At 37.8% G+C, this 23,056-nt stretch overlaps 1 protein-coding gene across 8 annotated transcripts in view; it reads left to right on the top strand.

The window, feature by feature from the left end:
* The window catches only part of NAALADL2 (N-acetylated alpha-linked acidic dipeptidase like 2), a 1,576,761-nt gene that overhangs the window by 732,909 nt on the left and 820,796 nt on the right, over positions 1-23,056 (top strand). For all 8 annotated transcript variants that reach the window (XM_061415500.1, XM_061415503.1, XM_061415502.1 and 5 more), the window contains one exon: positions 778-1,279. In XM_061415500.1, the coding sequence (XP_061271484.1) occupies positions 786-1,279 (494 nt within the window). In that variant the 5' untranslated portion in view covers positions 778-785. The remainder of the gene's footprint in view (positions 1-777; positions 1,280-23,056) is intronic.

Here is a 23,056-nt window from a genome sequence, read left to right as displayed (position 1 = left end):
GTTCTCAGTTTTTCTTAAAAGTGACCTTGAAAAACAAGTTTAAACTTTTTCTTCATTGCATATATTATTTTTAATGCAGTTGTGCATCTGAGTTTTATTCTGAGCTTCAGAGGAATTGTGTGTGTGTACATATTATGTTTTCTCATAGTTTTGCATCAAGTGCCTTCTATTTTTATTTATTGTCTTTTCTCCTATAGTAAACATCAACAGCACAGTATAAGATTAAATTATTATTGAATGATTTTCTTTAGGGAGGCTTCCCCAGTGGCTCAGCAGTAACGGATCTGACTGCCAGTTCAGGAGATGCAAGAGATGCGGGTTTGATTCCTGGGTTGGGAAGATCCCCTGAAAGAGGAAATGACAACCCACTGCAATATTTTTGCCTGGAAAATCCTATGGACAGAGAAGCCTGGAGGGCTACAGTCCATGGGGTCCCAAAGAGTTGAACATGACTGAGCATGCATGCATGCACTTATGCATACTACAGGAATGATGTATTTCCCCTACTCATAATCATTACAATTTTCTAAACAGCTAATTTGGATTGGGAAGATTGCCCCAGAGGAAGGCATGGCAACTCAATCCAGTATTCTTGCCTGGAGAATCCCATGGACAGAAGAGATTGGCAAGCTGTAGTCCATAAGGATCTCAAAGAGTTAGAACGTGATATGACTGAAGCTGAAATGACTTAGAACGTGATATAGATTACTTGTTTTCACCTTGGAGGTTGTCTTTGTTGGTTTATTTTTAGAAAATATACTTTTCTTATTTTCACAGGTAAAAAGATGGCCTATCAGAAGGTCAATGCAGATCAAAGAGCTCCAGGACATTCACAGTACTTAGACAATGATGACCTCCAAGCCACTGCACTTGACTTAGAGTGGGACATGGAAAAGGAACTGGAAGAGCCTGGTTTTGACCAGTTCCAGCTAAATAGTGCTGAGAATCAGAATCTGGAAAATTCAGAGACTGCAGACCTCAATCTTGATCCCATTCAACCAGCAACTTCACCCAAAGGAAGGTTTCAGAGACTTCAAGAAGAATCTGACTATGTGACCCATTATACAAGATCTGCACCAAAGAGCAACCCCTGCAACTTTTGCCGCCTTTTAAAAATATTTTGCACGGCAATCATTTTATTTATTTCTGGAATCTTGATAGGCTATTACTCACATAAAAATTGCCCTTCAAATGCTACATCTTCAGGAACACTTGATCTTCATTTATATCAGGAGATTCTCAAGACAATCCAAGGAGAAGATATTAAGAAGTCTTTCAGGTAGGTGTGCAAAAAATGGATGTTGGTGGGATGCATCTCCTGGGAAAGAGGTCTTACAGGGAATATCCTACTGGTGATGTTTCCATGGTTTAAAGTTAGTCTTGCAAGCTGAGAGACATAACTTACCAATAACCCCTTCACGGAGGGGGATGCATGGTTTCAGATTTATGATACTATAATACAAATTTATGACGTTGCTTTGATAATCAATGATAAGAACCATAACCACTGTAGAGACTAAAAGACTTGAGCCACTATATTTTCTCCCTCTTGGGAAATCCCAGGTAGGGCAAATTGGGATGCAAAGATTGCTGGATGTACATGTAATAAAAACTAGTGCATTAGCCATATGATTGAAATTTTTAATGACATCAGAATAAAATAAATGTGCTTTATGAACTGAAATAACTGTCAGGAGCTAAGGCAAACACTGGTAGTATTTGATCCACTGCATCACTGAGCTTCCCAATGAGTATTTTTATTGAAACACATTGGGTTCCACGTATCAGGCAGTTGTAAAAGGTCATCTCTCTTTTAAGGTAAGTCTGCCTATGACCTCTTTAGCCAGAATGTGTTATTTATAAGTTAAATGATAAAATATTTTTATCAGGCTTTAATTCTGAGTTCTTGGGAAAAGCTCCACTCAAATCATATGACAAATGGGTAAGTTAAATTTTATTGCTTATCCTATCATTAACATATATGTTGAATTGTAAAGGGTTTCCTAGTTGACGTATTTAGAGAGGTGAGGAACTGGAAGGGAAGATTAATTATTAGTGTTCACTTGGGTCTTCCATACTTGGTAATAAAGACTAAACCTAAGTGAAACGTATTTGTTGTGTGTAGATAGTTGAGAGAAAGGGATATTAAGTCATAAGGATATTCCTTTTGGGTTACACCAACTTATTACCATTAATATGTTAGCACATATGCATTTCTAGGGATCTTCTAGGGAGCATGCCCACTGCAGATGCATCATTTAATCTATGTAGAGACATATCACACTGATGTTGGTGAAATATAATTCTGTCTGAACATCACACGACTCATGATCATTTGTTTTCTGTGTCCCTCTATGTCTCTGTCAAATGAAGAAACTAACAACTTCCATGGTATTTCTCAATGTCAATTACTTATAGTGAATCGAGTGAAAGATACAACATTGTCTTACAATGAGTGATTGTATCAATTAGGATCCAACCATAGCAGAAAACTCCCTGAATATTTAAAAGAGAGGGCATTTAAAATAGGGAAATAATTTCAACAGAGCTGAAAAACTGAGAAGCCGATTTGGGGACACTGAGACAGCCAACAGATGAACAGAAGAATAGAGTCATTACTAAACCTAGGCTGGAGAAACAGAGTGAGTTGGGGAAACTCAGTGGAAGTTGGAACTTTCTGCATACACAAATGGGTTGGTGGGGGACATAACCTCACCCAGAGGCACCACTGAAAGCAGAGTGAGAAGTACCACGGCTTCGCTCTTCCTTCTGCCCTCCTCCCAGTTATCTGTTGGTTGGCTGAACCCAGCAGGAAGGCTGTTGATTCAGTTCAGTTCAGCCACTCAGTCGTGTCCAACTCTTTGTGACCCCATGGACTGCAGCACACCAGGCTTCCCTGTCCATCACCAACTTCTGGAGCTTGCTCAAACTCATGTCCTTCAAGTCGGTGATACCATCCAACCATCTCATCCTCTGTCATCCCCAGTTCCTGCCTTCAATAGTTCCCAGCATCAGGGTCTTTGCCAATGAGTCAATTTTTTTCATCACGTGGCCAAAGCATTGGAGCCCACAAAAATAAAGTCTGTCACTGTCTCTACTGTTTCCACTTCTATTTGCCTTGAAGTGATAGGTCCAGATGCCATGATCTTAGTTTTCTGAATGTTGAGTTTTAAGCCAACTCTTTCACTCTCCTCTTTCATTTTAATCAAGAGGCTCTTTAGTTCCTTTCCACTTTCTCCCTCCCTGGAAATCGAAAGGTTAGGACGCTGTGCTTTTACTGCTGAAGAAGTGAAGTGAAGTGAAGTCGCCCAGTTGTGTCAGACTCTTTCCACTTTCTAATTATGCCTAATATTGTATCTTTTTTAATGAAAGGGAATTATTATTTCCCCTTCTTATAAGTGAAATATAGACAGAAAATTAGAAAAAAATAAAGTATACACTCATAATCTTACCACATTACTCCCATAATTTTATTCTTTCTATCTTATCCTATCAAGCAGCAAAATTGCATTGTACCATGTATATTTTTTGACTTCTGCTTTTGAATTTTTTCCACTTACAGTATAGTGAGAACCATTTTCAAACCAATAAACACAGAATTGAGTCATGACATTAAAATGTTGCTGGTGTTCCCTTATGTAGAGGACATGAATTTATTGAACCTGTTCTTTACAAATGTACATTTAGGTTGTACCTACATTTTCATACATAAGTGTGTGTATTTAATTATTCCCTTCTGATAAATTCCTGGAAGCAGATCACAGATTCAGAGAGTTTAAATTTGTTTAGTTGTTTGCTTTGTGTTACCAAATTGCCTTGTAGGACTGCCGACCTTCTAGGTCCTCGTTACTTTTTGTTTTGATAGGCCAAAAATAGTGTTGACAAACTTTTATATCTTAATTGACCACTTGTAGTTCTTTTTTGCATGTATGAACTACTTTTATAATTTAAAAGTTTATATTTACTGAATGTTGTAGTAGTGAAATAGTCTATTACTTCATATATGGTGTCCCATTTTTCTGAATTTCATTTAGTTGATGTATTTTATTTGTTAATAAATAAAAATGAAATGAACAATAAGAAAAATTCTTAGATTTTTAAAATATCTGCATTATTTGGACAGAGGCAATATTTTTCATTATTCTCTGGCTTATTATAAGTAATTAGCCAGGAGTTAAAAGTTATACTGTGAAATGATCCTTACAAACATTAAATAAAATACCATATTTTCTTAGCTGCTGATTAACTCTTTAGAAGTTTAGGGCATGTATAAATTATCATCAGTTATTTCTCCTCTGACCCCACAGCTTGTGCCTAGCTCTCTCTTTTGAGAGATATATATATATATGTATATGTGTGTGTGTGTGTGTGTGTATGTATACATATATATATATTTACTGTTATAATTTTAAAATGCCAGGTTTAAGGATGATGCTATAAGCAATTATTCTCTGGTCTCGAGCTGCACTTTCCAGACATCTTCCTGCTCTTCCTCTGTCTTGAATTATATTTTAGCCTGTCTTTTGTGTGTGTGTGTGTGTGTTCCTATCCAATTTTAGTATTAGAGGGAATGAGAGCAGGAAGGTTGGGAAATATGAAGAAGGCAGTAAAGCAAATGGCATTTGAATTGGAGAAAAACATGTAAATGTATTTAAGCAGTGCACATAATTCAATTTATGCAAATGACAGCAGAATGAATTTAACAGTAATAGAGTGATGGTTCCTAAAGAAAGTAATTAGCTATTCTATCACTGATCTCTCCAGATAGCAAGTGCATATTGTCTCAAATTTAATCACAGAAGGAATACAAAGGATAAGATTTATTTAATTATCCATAATATTTTATTACTCTGGACTTTAGATAAAGCAACTGCTTCACTCAGTTTCTCAGTGTTATGTAGAGTGACATTAATTCCCTTAACTTACTGGCTCAACTCACAGGTGAAAGCTCATGCCTTTCACAATCCTTAGGCCTTTGGCAGGAGCAAGAGCAGCACCCACCAAGAGGATGAATGAGGATTATTGACAGAGGGTCTTTGAAGCAAAGGACACCTTCTTAATCCTAGGCAACCTTTGAGGGTGTTCATGTGCCTCAATGAAAGCCTGAGTACTAACCACTGGACTTCCAGGGAATCCCTATAATCCCCTTTTTTGATCTCCCACCAGTTGAGTTCTTTCTCTCTTTCCCTGCAATAATCAGTACTTTATTTTCTCTCTTTCTGTTGACATAAACCACCTTCTATCTTGCAGGAGAGAAAGAACTGTGAGTATGGCCCAGTCCTTAGGTCATAGTACATGGTCACTCAGTAAATCTTTATTGCAGGAGACAATGTACCCAAAATATAGACCTTCTTATAAAGCCTTCACTTCTATGTGTATGTTCATTTTTTAAAAGAAAATAACATATACTTTTGACTCTTTATGTATATTACTGAAATTCAAAATTATGTATATGTGTGTATATATATATATAAAATCTTTGACTTTTTAATGCATATACATTCTTATACATATGCTAAAAAGTTGATTTTAACGGTAGCAGATTTTCTTTTCTCTAATGAAAACATGTGCTGTGTGTCTGCTGCATTCCAAGCAGTCTGCCAATCACTCGACAGTTTTTAATGGTATTCTGTTTAATCTAGAGAGCATTTCCTTTCTATAAAGAAGAAATGCAAGTAAACATTGCACAGAAAGATATTTCTATGATCACAGGTTTGGTGGAGGTGCAAAGTAGATTCCCTGACAGATCTTTTCATGCTCTGCCAGTGTCAGGATGGGTTGTCTCAGGCTAGGGCCAGTTCAGCTGGAAGTCATGCTTTCTTCCTTTTTAATGTTGAAGTAGAATCAAAGGATTCTCCCTCTACCCTCTCTCCTTCTCTCAGTCCTATCCCTTATCTCTTGCCCTCTTCCTGCTCTCTACACACTCCACACTCAATTATTTTATATTCGAAGTTACATACTACAATTAGGTTACTTACTTTCCTAGTAAGCACATTTTCTTTATCTTTTTCACTAAATCTGTCTCTGATATGAAACACCAGGAATGAATTAGATTGTTAAGGATCAAGATAAAGGAAGTCTTAGTTTTTCAAATTTGATTTTTTCTTAATGGGAGGAATGTATTTTACATAAAGATAGGACTCTTTTTCAGTGACGGTCAGCGAAATATTTTTGTCATATATACCAAGATCATCTGTGCTTACTGGCTGCCTATCCTGAAAACTGCTCAACCTTAAGGCTTATCACATTTTTTCTTATATCTTTCCTACATTGACTATAATAGGCTTTTTCATCCATTCACTTCTTGATCTTATTCATTCCAAAAAAAGGAACAAGATCAGTCAGATATAGTGCAAGGGAAAAATAAACCTTTTCCTCTGAGGATAATGTATGTCAGTTTCCTGTGGATTCACTTGACTTCCTGACACTCTTGCAATAGAAAAGTTGGTAATGATCACATTCAATGGAGTGAAGTATAGTTAAACATGGAAAGGTTGGGAACCGATTACACATTTCTTTCTTTCATGTCCCTTTTTAATGTCAATAAAATAAGATTCAAATAACCTACATGGATGGCCCTTTGAAATTTGCAATTTGAAAATCTCAATCCATGCTTTAGAAATTAGGCAATATATTTGACAATTGCAGCTAAAAACATTAATCCCATAATCTCATCAGTGTAATTTATAGAAGAAATTTAAAGTAGATAATTTAAAAGACGTAATTTTGTCAACTGGTTCCAAATTGAGAAAGGAGTACATCAAGGCTGTATATTGTCACCCTGCTTATTTAACTTATATGCAAAGTACATAATGCAAAACGCCAGGCTGGATAAAGCAAAAGCTGGAATTGAGATTGCCAGGAGAAATATCAATAGCCTCGGATATGCAGATAATACCACCCTATGGCAGAAGAACTAAGAGTTTCTTGATGAAAGTGAAAGAGGAGAGTGAAAAAGTTGGCTTAAAATTCAACGTTCAGAAAACTAAGTTCATGACTTCTGCTCCCATCACTTAATGGCAAATAGATGGGGAAACAATGGAAACAGTGACAGACCTATTTTGGGGGGCTCCACAATCACTGAAGATGGTGACTGCAGCCATGAAATTAAAGATGCTTGCTCCTTGGAAGAAAAGATATGACAAACAAAGGTCCATCTAGTCAAGGCTATGGTTTTTCCAGTGGTCATGTATGGATGTGAGAGTTGGACTGTAAAGAAAGCAGAGCACTGAAGAATTGATGCTTTTGAACTGTGGTGTTGGAGAAGACTCTTGAGAGTCCCTTGGACTGCAAGGAGATCCAACCAGTCCATCTTAATGGAGATCAGTCCTGGGTGTTCATTGGAAGGACTGATGTTGAAACTGAAACTCCAATACTTTGGTCACCTGATGTGAAGAGCTGACTCACTTGAAAAGACCTTGATGCTGGGAAAGATTGAGGGCAGGAGGAGAAGGGGACAACAGAGGATGAGATGGTTAGATGGCATCACCGACTCGATGGACGTGGGTTTGGGTGGACTCCAGGAGTTGATGATGGACAGGGAGGCCTAGCATGCTGTGATTCATGGGTTGCAGAGTCAGACATGACTGAGTGACTGAACTGAACTGAACCAAGACGGCATATTAAAAAGCAGAGACATTGCTTTGCTAGTAAAGGTCCGTCTAGTCAAAGCTTTGTTTTTTCCAGTAATGTATGGATGTGAGAATTGGACTATAAAGGAAGCTGAGCACTGGAGAATTGATGCTTTTGAACTGTTGTGTTGAAGAAGACTATTGAGAGTTCCTTGGACTTCAAGGAGATCCAACCAGCCCATCCTGAAGGAGATCAGTCCTGGGTGTTCATTGGAAGGACTGATGTTTAAGCTCAAGCTCCAATACTTTGGCCACCTGATGTGAAGAACTGACTCATTGGAAAAGACCTTGATGCCTGGAAAGATTGAAGGCAGGAAGAGAAGGGGATGATAGAGGATGAGATGGTTGGATGGCATCACCGACTTGATGGACATGAGTCTGAGTAAGCTTGAATAGTTGGTGATGGACAGGGAAGCCTGGTGTGCTGCTGTCCTTTGGGGTCACAAAGAGTTGGACATGACTGAGCAACTGAAGTGAACTGAATTTTGTAAACATTGCATATTTTATTGCAGTCACCTAATTTTTTTTAAAATGGATATTTCTAGCTAATGGGAGAGAAAGTAAAGTTGGTTGGTAATGCAGATATTTAAAAATGGATGATGAAAGCTTCCTCTCCACTGCCCCTATCTTGGGAAACTAACAAAATGGATAGGTGAATTTCTTTCCCAAATGTTAGATGTTTATATAACTACAGTTTGATGGTTATTTTTATATATCAACTTGGCTAGGCCACAGTGCACAGATGTTTGGTCAAACACTATTGTAGATATTTCTGTGAAAGTGTTTTGTTTTATTTTAAATGAGATTAACATCTAAATCAGTAGACTTTGAGTAAAGCAGATTATCTTTAATAAGGTGGATGGGTTTCAACCAATCAGTTGAAGGCCTTAATAGAAAAACACTGACCTCTTTGGAAGAAGAGGGAGTTCTACCATCACACTGACTACCTTTGAACTTGAACTGCAATGCTTCTCTGAGTCTCCAGCCTAGTGGTCTACTCTATAAATTTTGAGCTTGCCAAGCTTCCACAATTGCATAAGCTGACTCCTTAAAATAGATATCTCCCTCCTTCCCTCCCTCCCCCTCCCTTTCCCTGTCTCTCTCTCTCTATATATATATATGTGTGTGTGTGTGTGTGTGTGTGTGTGTGTGTATACACACATACATACATACATCCTTGTCCTCTTTCTCTGGAGAACCTTAACTAGTAATACATGCAGATTTAGGAAACTTAAATAAACCAATGCAATTTGCCTGGGAATTTTTCACTCTAAAATAATTTAGTCAGTCTTTAGGATTAAACTGAATAATATGGAAAATTTAATTTTTAAAAGCCCATGATCATCACTATACTTATTTTATTAATCTGATATCTTATTTTTAATAATGTAATAATAAATTTATAGGATAGAATTTGAAATTACATTCTAAGTGTCTACCAGGTATTTAAAATATTTTAAAAATGCTTTATTTCCTCAACTTATTAAATTTGGTGGTATGAAAATGTAGTCAACTCCCAAAGCAAAAATGCATCTTCCAAATTTTACAAAGAGTCATTCTTATCTGGAAAAAAATGGCATTGAAATTCCCTTCCCTGTCATTATAACTGGAGCAAATATATTAAATTTTATATACCTGATTTGGTAAATCAGTTTCTGTCTTCAATAACTGATTGTGTGTTATAGCTGGGTCCTTTACAAATGAAGTGCACTTCTATTGCTTAAAAATTGCTTTCCTGTGCAACATGATGTAGTGATGAATTAAATCCAAATGAGTCTTATATTAGTAGTGTCATAATATGTAACTCGTCCCCTGTGGAACTTTTTTTTTTTTTTTTTTTATCTCATACAAGGCAAGCTAATGTCTTCCTCTCATGACTCACTTCTCAGAAGGGTGTGCAGCTTTCAGTATTAGAAATAAGGAAAACTATAATTTAAGATCAAATTACCTTTTTATAAACTCTTTAAATCACAGAGAACATGTTATCATGTCCCCAAATATGCAAATCAAACTCTGATAGAACAAGAAACAAAAGAAGTCATTCCAGTTCTGTGGAGTACATTTCCATCTGTGAGAGAAAAATGAAACTGCACATTTTTCTCTGAAGAGAAATGTGTGCAGGTGGCTTTTACCTTCAATAAAAATAAAATCAGTGTGGGTGTTTTCTCTCTATTTCTTCACTCAAGTTTCATCATATTAACTCTATTCTGTAGGGAACAATTTGTAAGATCAGCTTGTACCAATATTGTAGTTCAAGCTGCTACATATTTTTAAAAGTTCTAATTTATTAGCCTGATAATTTTTGTAATTTGATTGAAACATCAGAAATTATCTTATAGCTGCTTTCAGTGTGTCTGGGTGGCAGAATGTAACTGGTTATTTCAGAATACTCTTGCTATTCACATGAGCAAAGCACAACGGAAGAAAAAATGTTTGTTTCAGCCCAGAGAGGCAGCCAAGATATTAATAAACTGTATCAGATTTTCATAGGCTGCTACTCCTTGTGACCTCCTGTGGGTTTTTCTCTTGGCCAAACCTTTACACATTTTTTTCTGCATCTTGCTCTTGTGAGCCATAGCTGGGTGTGAGTCACTTGCTGCTGGCATGCCACATAATAGAGATCTGAGCCTTCCTTCTGCCATTCTTATTTAGAGAAACTAAATTCCCATTCAATCTCTTTGTCCTGGTTCAAATTTTAAAATTATGTTTCATAGACTTTAAATTATACACAAAGGTAAGCGTATGATATATTTATATAGAAAAGTGCTAATGAGTTAGAAGCATTGTTGAAGCTATACACTGTTATAGGGAAAGGAGACACTTCACCTTTCTAATTTAAGGGTTTGTATTGTTCTAATAAAATTTATATTCCATTAAAAAATTACACCTGATGGGCTATCATCAAAATCTTATTCAAGGTGCCTTTTAACATCACTGCATTTCTTTATGCATGTATTTATTTAATAACTATTTCTTATGGGCCTACTGTGTGCTGGGTTAGCACCAAAATGATGAACAAGACTACAGGATATCTGCATTTATGGTGTTTATGTTCCCACTGGCCAGAGGGAACCAATGGGAACATAGTTGTTCAGTCAGCTAAGCATAATGACACAAAATGATGCATTGTAGTCAGTAGAAAGGGAAGGAGGGAGAGATTGACTAATTTGCAAAGGTCTCTAGGGGTTAATTTTGAATGAAGTGGTCCATTCAGTTTCAAGTGGACACTTGCTGTGTTCCTGGAGGGTGGGCCAGGCCAGTTCCTCTGGACCTTTACCCTGGGATGTCCTTGGGCCTATAGATTGCTTAGCAGATTTTTGGTGGAGCCTGTCGGTCCTCCTTGCTTCCATGGAACTCTTTTCCCTGCTGATTTATTTGCTGTTTACCACTATCTTTGCAAATAAACAACAAAAAATATAAAACTAACCCACTTGTAAAGAGTGAGTTCAATAGGAAGCAGCAAATGGGAAGAGATGGTGACTTCTGATGACCCTTAAATTTCTATTTATTTGCAATATCCAACTCAGAATTTAATTCTAAATAAGAAACACTGCTCCATTGCTGTGTCTCCTTAAATTTACTGAAGAAAGGGTCACTTACTTAAAGTTCTGCTCTTCTTCCCCAAATAGCCTCATTTCTAAGGACTGCCTCATTACTCATGGTTGTTTCTGTTTAGTTTTTTTTCCACTAACTCCACATTACACAATAAGTAAAATCTTTCTTACAGCTGCCTTATTCTGAAATGATCATTCTAAGAATGATTTGTTAACCATGGATTCTTTAGCTGTTAGTTCTTGTTTAATCAGTTATAATCTTTTGAAAGAGTTGCGGTTTGCTAATTATGTGTAATTATGGTCTGACACTCAGTGGTGCATGTTAGCTGTTTAAGGCTGCAGGCAGTATCAGTGAGAGTGCTGCTTTACAGACAAGAAAATTAAAATATATTGAAGTGAATTTTCTTAACATCTATATATGTTGCAGCTGAGTCCTTCATATGAATAGGAACAGGGTATCAAAAGGTTTCCTATTATAGTATTTTTGGTGGAAAAATGTGACCCTTTTAGCAGGAAATGTCCAGAAGAAATCGGGACCAGAGGATTTGAAAAGTCTCAAGGTGTGGGTTCTCAGAATTGAGAAAGTAACAGCTTTGGAGTAGCCACACATATAGAGAAGATAGTGATTGCTGCTAGCAATGTTCATGCTAGAAATAAACATCTTTTCCTCTGCTGGGAATAAGGGCAAATGGAATGACAGATAGTATTGGTATTAAGTATTGCTACAATAATAGTTGAGCAGACTCCAGGAGATGGTGAAGGACAGCGAAGCCTGGCTTGCTGCTGTACATGGGGTTGCAAAGAGTCAGACACGACTTGGCAACTGAACAACAACCATCATTAAGCAGGAAAAAGAAATTTAGCCATTGGGAGGATGCCACTTGAAAAATAATTTGCTGACTGGTTGGAGGAGAAGCTGTGAAAATGACACAGAATGACCCAAAAAAAAAAAAAAAAAAAGGAAAACTAGACTACAATTTGAAGTAAGAGAAACAAGATGACAATCACTAACAAAACAAATTAAGTTTTCCTTCTGCCAGCTGAATTAAGAGAAGGTTTCTAAATTAGAAACCTGGGTTATAAAATAACCCAGCAAGGAAATGCTACCATGAGAAACTGGAATAGAAAATTCTTAGAAGGGAAGAGAAGAGGATACAGTGGAAGCTAATGGGAGAAAGAGGCAACAACAGAGACTTTGAGAAACGGCAGCTCAGCTGTTCTGATCCAAGAAAGCTCTGCTCCCATATTCTGTGTTGGCTGTGTACAAGTCCTGGGAAGAAGAATGAAGGTTCATCCATGGAAAATTTATCCAGCATGAGTGGAAGTGAAGTGAGCATCTGAAGAGGAACCTAGAGAAGCCTGCAAAACTTAGCAGCAAACCAAACATACTTCTAGGTCTCATTTGGCCTTGACATATTGATCAGGATTTCCCAGAATGTATATCTAAGCTGCACACTCAATATTGATAGAGGTCATGCAGTGTTTTTCTGCAGGTGAAACTATTTAATACAAATTTGTCATAGGAGTATGTATGTCTAGTGTTTCTGAAATCAGAGTGATAAGAAATAGGAATATGTACCTACAGCTACTGTTGAATTCAATACTGACTCAAATGCTCCAGTATCAACCTTGATTCTTTCTAGGCAGGTACTAATAGTTTATTTGGGAAAATAATAAAGACTTGGGTTTCCATCTGCTCCTGAGTTAGTTTACCTTGAAGCAGTTTCTCACAACTCAGCTGTTGTCCACAGATAACTTTAGTACAGGTCACTCCTGGAACACGTAGACTCAGGAGTCTTATGATTCAGTGCCACCAACTTCTGCAGTCAGGCTGTTTGGAAAAGGTAAATTGGGGACATTTCACACATATTGTTCTCTGTAGTGCCAATACTGCATTTCTGTAACCTCCATACCACTGAAGACATGAAGTCAGGGGGATTTATAGCACAGCAATGCAAACAACTTGGAAATGGATTTGGAATCAGTCTGCATCAGATCAAATCCCAGCTCTACTATATTCAACTGTATGATCTTGAGGAATTTCTTAAACTTATAACACAGTTTTCCTCATTTATAAAATGTAGGTGATAGTTGTCCCAATTTCATATCAGTTAAGTTCAGTAGCTCAGTCATGTCCGACTCTTCATGACCCCATGGACCACAGCACACCAGGCCTCCCTGTCCACCAACTCCTGAAGTTTACTCAGACTCATATCCATCAAGTTGGTGATGCCATCTAACCATCTCATCCTCTGTCATCTCCTTCTCATCCTGCCTTCAATCTTCCCCAGCATCAGGGTCTTTTCAAATGAGTCAGCTCTTTGCATCAGGTAGCCAAACTATTGGAGTTTCAGCTTCAACATCAGTCCTTCCAATGAATATTCAGGACTAATTTCCCTTAGGATAGACTGGTTGGATCTCCTTGCAGTCCAAGGGACTCAAGAGTCTTCTTCAACTTCTTCAGTTGAAAAGCATCAATTCTTTGGCATTCAGCTTTCTTTATAGTCCAACTCTCACATCCATACATGACTACTGGAAAAACCATAGCCTTGGCTAGATGGACCTTTGTTGGCAAAGTAATGTCTTTTCTTTTTAATATGCTGTCTAGGTTGGTCATAACTTTTCTTCCAAGGCATAAGAGTCTTTTAATTTAATGACTGCACTCACCATCTGCAGTGCTTTTAAAGGGATATAAAAAAGTACTTAGGGATTAGCATGTAAAACACATAATTTTAATTTGTTTAAAAAATTTTTTGGCTGCATTAGATTGTAGCTGAAGCATGTGGGCTTGTGGTAAATGGGCTCCAGAGTTCAGAGGTTGAGGTGCTCAGGTTTAGTTGCCCCATGGCATGTGGGATCTTAGTTCCTCCACCAGGAATTGAACTGTGTCCCCTGCATTGGAAGGCAGATTCTTAACCACTGAACCACCAGGGACATCCCTAAAACACAGTATCATCTATTTTTTATTGCTGTTATTTTTGTTAGTAAAAAGTCTTCAGCCATTCTCCAGTGGTAATTTCTCATTGACCACCATCCTTCACAGGCTGTTTTTTTTGGAGTGTAGCCCAACCTGTGTCTGTTCTCTACTTCTCTCCTCTTCTGTCAACTTGATGTTCACATTCATGTTATTTTTTTTTCTTCTTCCAAGTCATGGCCGTCAGTCTTGCCTTTGATATTTTAAGTATTTCATCCAAGAATTTCAATGTCAGCCAAAATAATGCATACTGTATGCAGTGCCTGATCATATTTGCTAATAAAACTTATTCCACCTTAGAAATAAAATATCTTGGCTCTCAACAGGGAGAAGTCTAGCCTCCCTACTGAAAACTACATTCTTTAGGATGACAGCAGTAGGCACAGAAGAAGCAGCAGCCCATTTTTGTTAAAAATAAAATACTGTAAAGAGTAAAGAAGTAAGGATAATCTCATGAGGAATTTTGGAGCAAAGTTGGTTAGAAGTTGGTTCTGATATAATGATAAATTATCAATGATTTCTGAGTAGGAGAATACAAGTCCAGAAGTACCTTTTCTTATGATCACTTTCTGAAGCACGAGTTGGACACAGGAAGGGACTGGAAATAAGAAGGACAGTGCAGAGATGGCTATAGGTGTCACTTTCACAGTAAATACTTAATGTTCATCAGGTGCATAATCAATGAGCTATGTGTTGGTGGAGAATCAGTGAAGAGGTATACTGCCGGGGACCAGCCCTGGCTGATCCAGGGTATTCGAAGGAGAGACGGCATAGGCGAGGATCAGGATACAATAGCTTCAATTAGATATTAATTAAAGATATAAAGAGTAATAGAATGAGGATAGCTCAGTAGGAAAATTCAGTGGAGAAAAGAGGCTGAGTAGCTTGGTTTACGCGGGAGACCAATAAAACTTCAAGACAAGAAGTTTGGACCACTTACGTAGGCCGCAGGCATCCTTCCGTTCTCCCGAAGGAGAGGAGACACTGAGGCCTCCCCGGTCGGATCTTAGAAGCCCAGGCATAATTAGTAAGCATGGTGGGTTCCGCGCTCCAGATGGAGACTCAGCCAGAATGAGAGAGAGAGCGACATGGGGAGACCAGTATTTCGAGAAACTGATCCCAATTCTTTATTTTCCATGGTCTACTTTTATACACTGAGATGTTATGCAAAAGTCACACGGGGTCAGCAGTCCTGACTTTTATCAAAGTCAGGTGCTTCATACAAATGTATACAGAGGTCTTAGGGGTGTTACATCATCTTCTGGCCAGGGGGGCCTGCTGACAATTTACGACCCTCTCCTTGTGACAGCGGTCAGTCAACCAGGACACTTATTTCTCCAGGGCTGATTATTCTCAAAACAGACACCACCCAAATAAAGTTACATTCCTATAGGGTGAGGGTGTAGTGGGTTTTAGTTAAGGAAAGAATTTACTTAGCCTAAGGTCTAACGTGATTAATATCAAAGGTTAATACTTATTTCTTCTATATATTCATTAATGTGTGTAAGGGCAGGGGATGTGGAGACTTAGCAACAAACATTGGCTCAACAAATGAAAAACCCTTCACCAATACAATTTCTAATCAGCCCATTATACTTATACTAATAGTTTTCTAACTTTTCTAAGGAACCTGTTTTTAGAAGGTTTAAAGCATCTCGTGCCTCTCACGGTTGGGACGCTGTGAGCAATCACATGTGGCCGTACGAGCCTGTCAGGCAGGCTAGAGAACCTTCAGAGGAGTTTGTAGGTTAAAACATTCTTATCACGCCCAGGAATTATTATTAACTGGAGCTCTAGGTTAACTCCTTCTCCAAAAGAGGTGGTGGGGGACAGCCCCCTGTAAAGTCAGAGGTGTAGGTGAGAGCACAAAGTAGTAAAGTAGGCAGGCTCTGGTTATGGGGGTAGATGCTCGAAGAGTTCCAGGGGGACTCCTGAGGCTCGATCCCGCCTTTGCGTATGTCGAGCCTCCTTCCTCATGACCTTTGTCACGGGCGGAGTACCTCACTCTGGCCCCCAACAGTATACAAGTGCTAAAATGCTGAAGTGAGAGCCATGATATACAAATCTGATTTTATATCTCCTGTCCAGTGTTGATACAAACTAAAATTCTCAGGCTTTGAGACTAAAACCTCTGTATCAGTTCTTTTTGCCAAGACTTCTTGCCATGTCTCAGGTTTTACTGAGCTGCCAAGTGAACACATCAGTCTGGATTTGTTGCATGGCAACTTGCAGAAGACATAAGACCCCTGGATCAAAGATGAACGATTGTTTATTATAGCATAGTAAGCAGCCTAAGCATTATGCTTGCATGAGTTCTTTGAGAACAGTTTCCCACAGGGTGATGAAAAGAGGGTTAATGGACACCAGAACATGGTGTGGTTGCATCACAGAAGAGAAACACTGGGGAGTAGTCACACGTGTGAAGTAAACACTATATTTATCTTAACAAAGCTGTGAATGGACCTGACTTTTTCTCTGGGAGAAACACTGTATATTCCAAGGCTGTTTGCTGTATACTTGCCCCTGGATGATAATGCTGAGTAAAGGCAGCCTGTGCCTCTTCTCATAAGATGCACAGAAATGTGAAAGTGTCATCGCTGATTCGAGCTGTCAGGCTTTAGTAAGTTGCCTGGGCTTCCCCGATGGCTCAGACAGTAAAAAAAATCTTCCTGCAATGCGGAAGACCTGGGTTTGATCCCTGCATTGGGAAGATTCCCTGGAGGAGGTCTATGGCAACCCACTCCAGTACTCTTGCCTGGAGAATCCCGATGGACAGAGGTGCCTGGTGGGCTACAGGGCATTGGGTCACAGAGAGTCGAACACGACTGAGCACTAAGCACACAGTAAGTCACCTGGATATATTAAACATCTGCTTAATATATCAGTAGGTAGGTAGGAATCAGTACAGTAGGTAGGAATGGAATTCTCAGAGGAATATAATGTAGTTTATGATTGCAAAGAGCTTGAAATCTTGGTGAAGGATAAAGAGAAAAATATGTCCCAATAGAAGCTGACTGTTATAATTGCAGTAAAACAGATATAGACAAAGTGTCATTAGGAGAAGAAAGATTCTCATTAGAGGAGTATTAAATCACACAGGTGTGGCAGTAGTTCTTTTCAACAGTTGAATTTAGCTTCACAGCAAAAATAAACTCTGATATATCAAACTAAACCTGAGAGAGAACCCAGGCAGCCTGGAGGGGTTATGGATATGGCTAGATGGAAATGGGATTTTGACAGAGTACTCTCCTTAGTCTATGGGCTTCCTGATACCATTAGACCAACATGAATCTAACTAATTTATATTTCATTGTTCTCAGTGGATTTTTATTTTATAAAGGTATACTAAACATGTAAGTGTTAATACTCTTAGAGTTACTTCAGGCATTGAAAAACTAACTAGCTATGCTTTATGATACTCTGATATGGCATTATTAATCATGTGGCAATTAAACACAGGAAAGCAGAATGTTAGAACTTAGTAGACTTTCTAGAATATGCTATACACCCTAAACTGTTTAGCCATGGTTGGAATGTCACAATAGTGCATTGGAATTTAGAAATTCTTGGAATGAAAATGTCTGCCTAAAACTGGAGGAGATTTTGATGTTATTCACTATGTGGTGTTTGGTGAGGCAGGAGGCTTAGACTAATTTTAATATACAAACAATGAGAAAATCTCAAAGCAGATGTATACGGCCGTAGTAGTAATTCATTTCAACCCATTCAAATCAGAAAACTTTTGATAGTTGTCCTTTCTTTTAATAATTAGTTAATCAGGGACACACTGATCTGTGTCTCTTCCCAAACTTTTATAATAAACTAAAATGGGTTCTTGACCCATTTTAAAGCATCTATCAGGTCAAATCAGATCAGTCACTCAGTCGTGTCCGACTCTTTGCGACCCCATGAATCGCAGTACGCCAGGCCTCCCTGTCCATCACCAACTCCCGGAGTTCACTCAGACTCACATCCATCGAGTCAGTGATGCCATCCAGCCATCTCATCCTCTGTTGTCCCCTTCTCCTCTTGCCCCCAATCCCTCCCAGCATCAGTGTCTTTTCCAATGAGTCAACTCTTCGCATGAGGTGGCCAAAGTACTGGAGTTTCAGCTTTAGCATCATTCCTTCCAAAGAAATCCCAGGGCTGATCTCCTTCAGAATGGACTGGTTGGATCTCCTGGGGACTCTCAAGAGTCTTCTCCAACACCACAGTTCAAAAGCATCAATTCTTCGGCGCTCAGCCTTCTTCACAGTCCAACTCTTACATCCATACACGACCACTGGAAAAACCATAGCCTTGACTAGACAAACCTTTGTTGGCATAGTAATGTCTCTGCTTTTGAATGTGCTATCTAGGTTGGTCATAACTTTCCTTCCAAGGAGTAAGCGTCTTTTAATTTCATGGCTGCAGTCACCATCCGCAGTGATTTTGGAGCCCCCCAAAATAAAGTCTGACACTGTTTCCACTGTTTCTCCATCCATTTCCCATGAAGTGATGGGACCAGATGCCATGATCTTCGTTTTCTGAATGTGGAGCTTTAAGCCAACTTTTTCACTCCCCACTTTCACTTTCATCAAGAGGCTTTTGAGTTCCTCTTCACTTTCTGCCATAAGGGTGGTGTCATCTGCATATCTGAGGTTATTGATATTTCTCCCAGCAATCTTGATTCCAGCTTGTGTTTCTTCCAGTCCAGCGTTTCTCATGATGTACTCTGCATATAAGTTAAATAAACAGGGTGACAATATACAGCCTTGACATACTCCTTTTCCTATTTGGAACCAGTCTGTTGTTCCATGTCCAGTTTTAACTGTTGCTTCCTGACCTGCATACAGATTTCTCAAGAGGCAGATCGGGTGGTCTGGTATTCCCATCTCTTTCAGAATTTTCCGCAGTTTATTGTGATCCACACAGTCAAAGGCTTTGGCATAGTCAAGAAAGCAGAAATAGATGTTTTTATGGAACTCTCTTGCTTTTTCAATGATCCAGCAGATGTTGGCAATTTGATCTCTGGTTCCTCTGCCTTTTCTAAAACCAGCTTGAACATCAGGAAGTTCACGGTTCACATATTGCTGAAGCCTGGCTTGGAGAATTTTGAGCATTACTTTAATAGCATGTGAGATGAGGTTTAAATGGAAAATAACAATGTTAAAATGTCTTTGACTAATTAGTAAAATGAATCTAAGTCCACTTATTTAGACAGTCATCATATCTATTACATATTTGCAGACATAAATACCTACTTCTCCATTAGTTCTTAAAATTAACTCTGATTCCCACTTAGAGAGTTTAAGTTGTTAACAGGAGTGCTTGCCTGATCTCTGATAGCCTGAGCAAACAACAAACAAAAGCTTGTTGAGTTAGTGTTGGAATCCAGTTTGTTGTGTGTTGGGGGGTGGTGGTGGTGTGTTTCCAATTAAACCTTATTACAGATGTCACAGCGGTTAGGTATAGTTTCTTGACATACCGCTACCAAAATCTATTCAAGACATGCAGTGATTAGTGTATAACCTTGGCTTTATTTTTGTTTAACTGAAAGGTGCTAATAAAACACTTTTTGCAAGTTATATGTAAAACTTTGAGCATTTGCAAATAGCAGATAACATGCTTGTCTTAATACTTTTGCACCAAGTCTACAGGAAGTGTTAGCATAAAAGTGAATATGTACTTTTAGGCAGCAAAGAAAAAAATCTTCTATATTTGATTTTAAAAATGATTCACTTAGTATTTGCTAGAAATATGGGTTGTAAGAATCTCAGAGTCTTTAAGTGAGGGAGTGATAATAGATATTACTCCCTTGATAAGATACTTACTCACTTTGCTTCTCCAGTATCAGATTTAAGAATTTCAACATTCTGAATAGCTCAAAATGTCCTCTCAGATATTGGCAGTGGTCATTGAGAGATCACAGAACTAAAATGAATTGTCTGTCTGCTTTGTGTATCGATAATGAGTTATGCTAGTGGGGCTTGTATTATCAAAAAAATAAGTACATAAAACATAAAAAATAACAAAAAACTAGTCTTGGAAACAACACATTAGTGCTTTGTAATCACCAAATGATGTGTTTTAATGACAACAATATGCAGAAGTGGTAAACAAACAATCAAGTTGTGAATAGACTAGTCAGCATCAGGTACAGTGGAGCCACACACAGGAGAACTATGACTTACGCAGTTGTCTTTTTTATTCAATATGCTATAATGTCTAAATCAAAGTTTGTAATGCATTTTTTAAAATGCAGGTTATAAAAATCTGCAATAGGGTTCTGGACCAGTGAGCACTGTCAGGATAGATTACAGTTGTGCACAGTTTCTGCTATAACAATATCATGATGAATGGAGAATGACACCAGTTGCCCACTAATTTCCTAAGATTACTGCCTTGATGATATTGATTCTTCCTGTGGATCCTTAGACTCAAGATTATAGCATACATACAGAGATATAATCAGTTTTGTAAAGTATGCTTTTAATATAGCCTAATTTTTACTTCCCTAACTAAGATGTGCTGGTCATTAGCTATCAAGAAAATAAATTATTGCATATTATAACACTTAAGGCTATCCATAATTTAAAATATTTTTATTTTATATCAATTGAATAATAAACTCAAATTCTTAAATTGTATTCATACATGCATTCAGTGGACATTGTTAAGCATCTGTTTACAGTACAGGTGATATCAGGGCATGGGAAAATTTAAAATATATAAAGTAGACTTCCAGGTTTCAAAAAACTCAGACTATTAAGAGGTAGGAGGTAGGAGTGTTTGAAATGATATAATTTGAATAAAGTGTGAAATAACTAAGACTTATGACAATATCTAGGTAAGAACTAATAACAAGGTTTTAAAGAACAGGGATAATGTCACAAAGGGAATGGGTTAGAAGGTTACTAGGCAGAGCAAGGGAAAAAGAGAGTTCAATGTGCAAAATTATATTGAGTACTTGTAAATGGCCTATAGTTCTCTGTGGCTGAATTGTAGGTTATGTGGACGTAAGGTGATTTAAAAAAGAAGGGGAGAGATGTGTGGCAAAGGAGAGGGAGCAGAGAGGATAGAGGAGGAGAAGAGAGAGATACAGATACAGGTCACATATTGTGAAGGACATTTTATAGCACCTTAAAATGCTTTTGGTTTGTTTTGCTTCATTTTTAACAATACATTCGAGAAGATACTTAATGAGATAAGTATTTTAAAACAAACCCAGGAAACAATATTAAGGATAGATTACATGAGGAAAAAGTGGAATGAGGTTAAGGAGATAGGAAGCTGTTGCAAGAATTCAAATTATTGCTTGTATTGCTGTTGAAGGTTGAATCAAAGCAAACTTCATGGTCATGAGGCACAGAACAGACTTCCATGATATTTTAGGGGTAGCATCAAGAGGATTCACTGCTTTAACAGTGGACAAAGAAGTAAGCAGCTTGATCTTTCCAGATTGTACTTTCCTGATTCTTAGGAAAAGATAGTTTTAGGTTAGAAAGTATGTGTTTTCTTTTTCATGCAATCACATAACAACCCTTTCCAGGGTGCCAATTTTAAGTAAAGCCCAATGCTATGGACTTACATATACATCATATGTATTTACAACCCTTGTTAAATGCAATTTTTTCTGGCATTGAAAACATAAAAATCCATCAGAACAAATCCTCTGAAAGGTATGGATTTCTAAACAGTGTTTGTGGAAGCCTCAGGTCTTCTCTCTCTCCCAGTTTATTCATTTGGTATTTGTTGTTTAAGCAGAGAACTATCTTACATAAAAGGACTTGTATTGTTGCACTAAGCTAGTGTTCATGCAGTTCTAACTGGAATGACAGGAGTGAAGGCCATTAAAAAGGAATGCTTGAAATCGATCAGAGATAATGAAATTGCATTGGTCCAAGTATTAATCAATTTTAATAATTGTGTGTTACAATGGCCATGCAATAAAAAGGCTGTTATTTTCAATTTAGTTCACTTAAGCTATGTCTGCACGATTGTAACACAACTAGTTGAAAAGTGTAGCTGTTTTCAATACCTGTGCAAGAATCTGTTTGATTGTTGATTCTCTTTTTCTCTTTGCAAGTTCCAAACAAATTCTATTTTGGCTAGTTGGTTGATCAGACTGTTCACACCAACTCTTATTTTGCTATCATATAGATATAACCTTAAAAATTAGTTTTCAAAGAGTAAGACTATTCTGGGCTAATAAAAAATCAGTCATCTAACAAAGGTGCCTTGATTCATTAGTGTTTTAGAAAGCTATAAATTAATTCACTAGAAGAATTATTGATGGAGTTGTAGACAGTATGTGTTTTTTCTGAGAGTCCCTTTTTTGCCTCAACTTTTTAGATGGTATCCAACATTCTCAAATGGTTATTAAGAATTCTTTCCAGTTTAGGTTAATATTCTCTCTGATCCTGCCTTAAGTAGTAAGATTGAGCCTGTTCACATAGCTCAACAAAGAGAGAGTTGCCTAAGACCATTCTTGAGGATCTGGCTAAATGCTTACAGAAATATGCAGGTATATTAGTGATGGCTGGTTATCACTCTACATATATATATATATATATATATATATATATATATACACATACACACACACACACTAACTTGTCTTAGGTTCTTTAACTTTGCATTTGAACAAATAATTGACATGTAGGCAACTTCCTGATGATACATTCATGCTTATTTTACCACTGTCCTTGGTTACTTCTTGGCTTACAAAGTGAGAATTAGAAGCTTCATAACCAGAGCTTGGGGAAAACTGAAGAATAGAGAGAAAGGCAGGAACTTACTGCTTGTGGACAGGGAAGGAATCACACTGATTAGTGGACCCCAGTGGTTGCAGCTGTATCTACATATCTCTCCTGATTCAAAGACCTGAGGTACACCTTCTTCTATGGGACTAGATG

Source organism: Bos javanicus, chromosome 1 (assembly GCF_032452875.1).
Source record: "Bos javanicus breed banteng chromosome 1, ARS-OSU_banteng_1.0, whole genome shotgun sequence".
NCBI classification, from domain to species: Eukaryota; Metazoa; Chordata; class Mammalia; order Artiodactyla; family Bovidae; genus Bos; species Bos javanicus.
The sequence above is the reverse complement of the archived record's forward strand: the minus strand, read 5'-3'. Positions and strand labels throughout refer to the sequence as shown.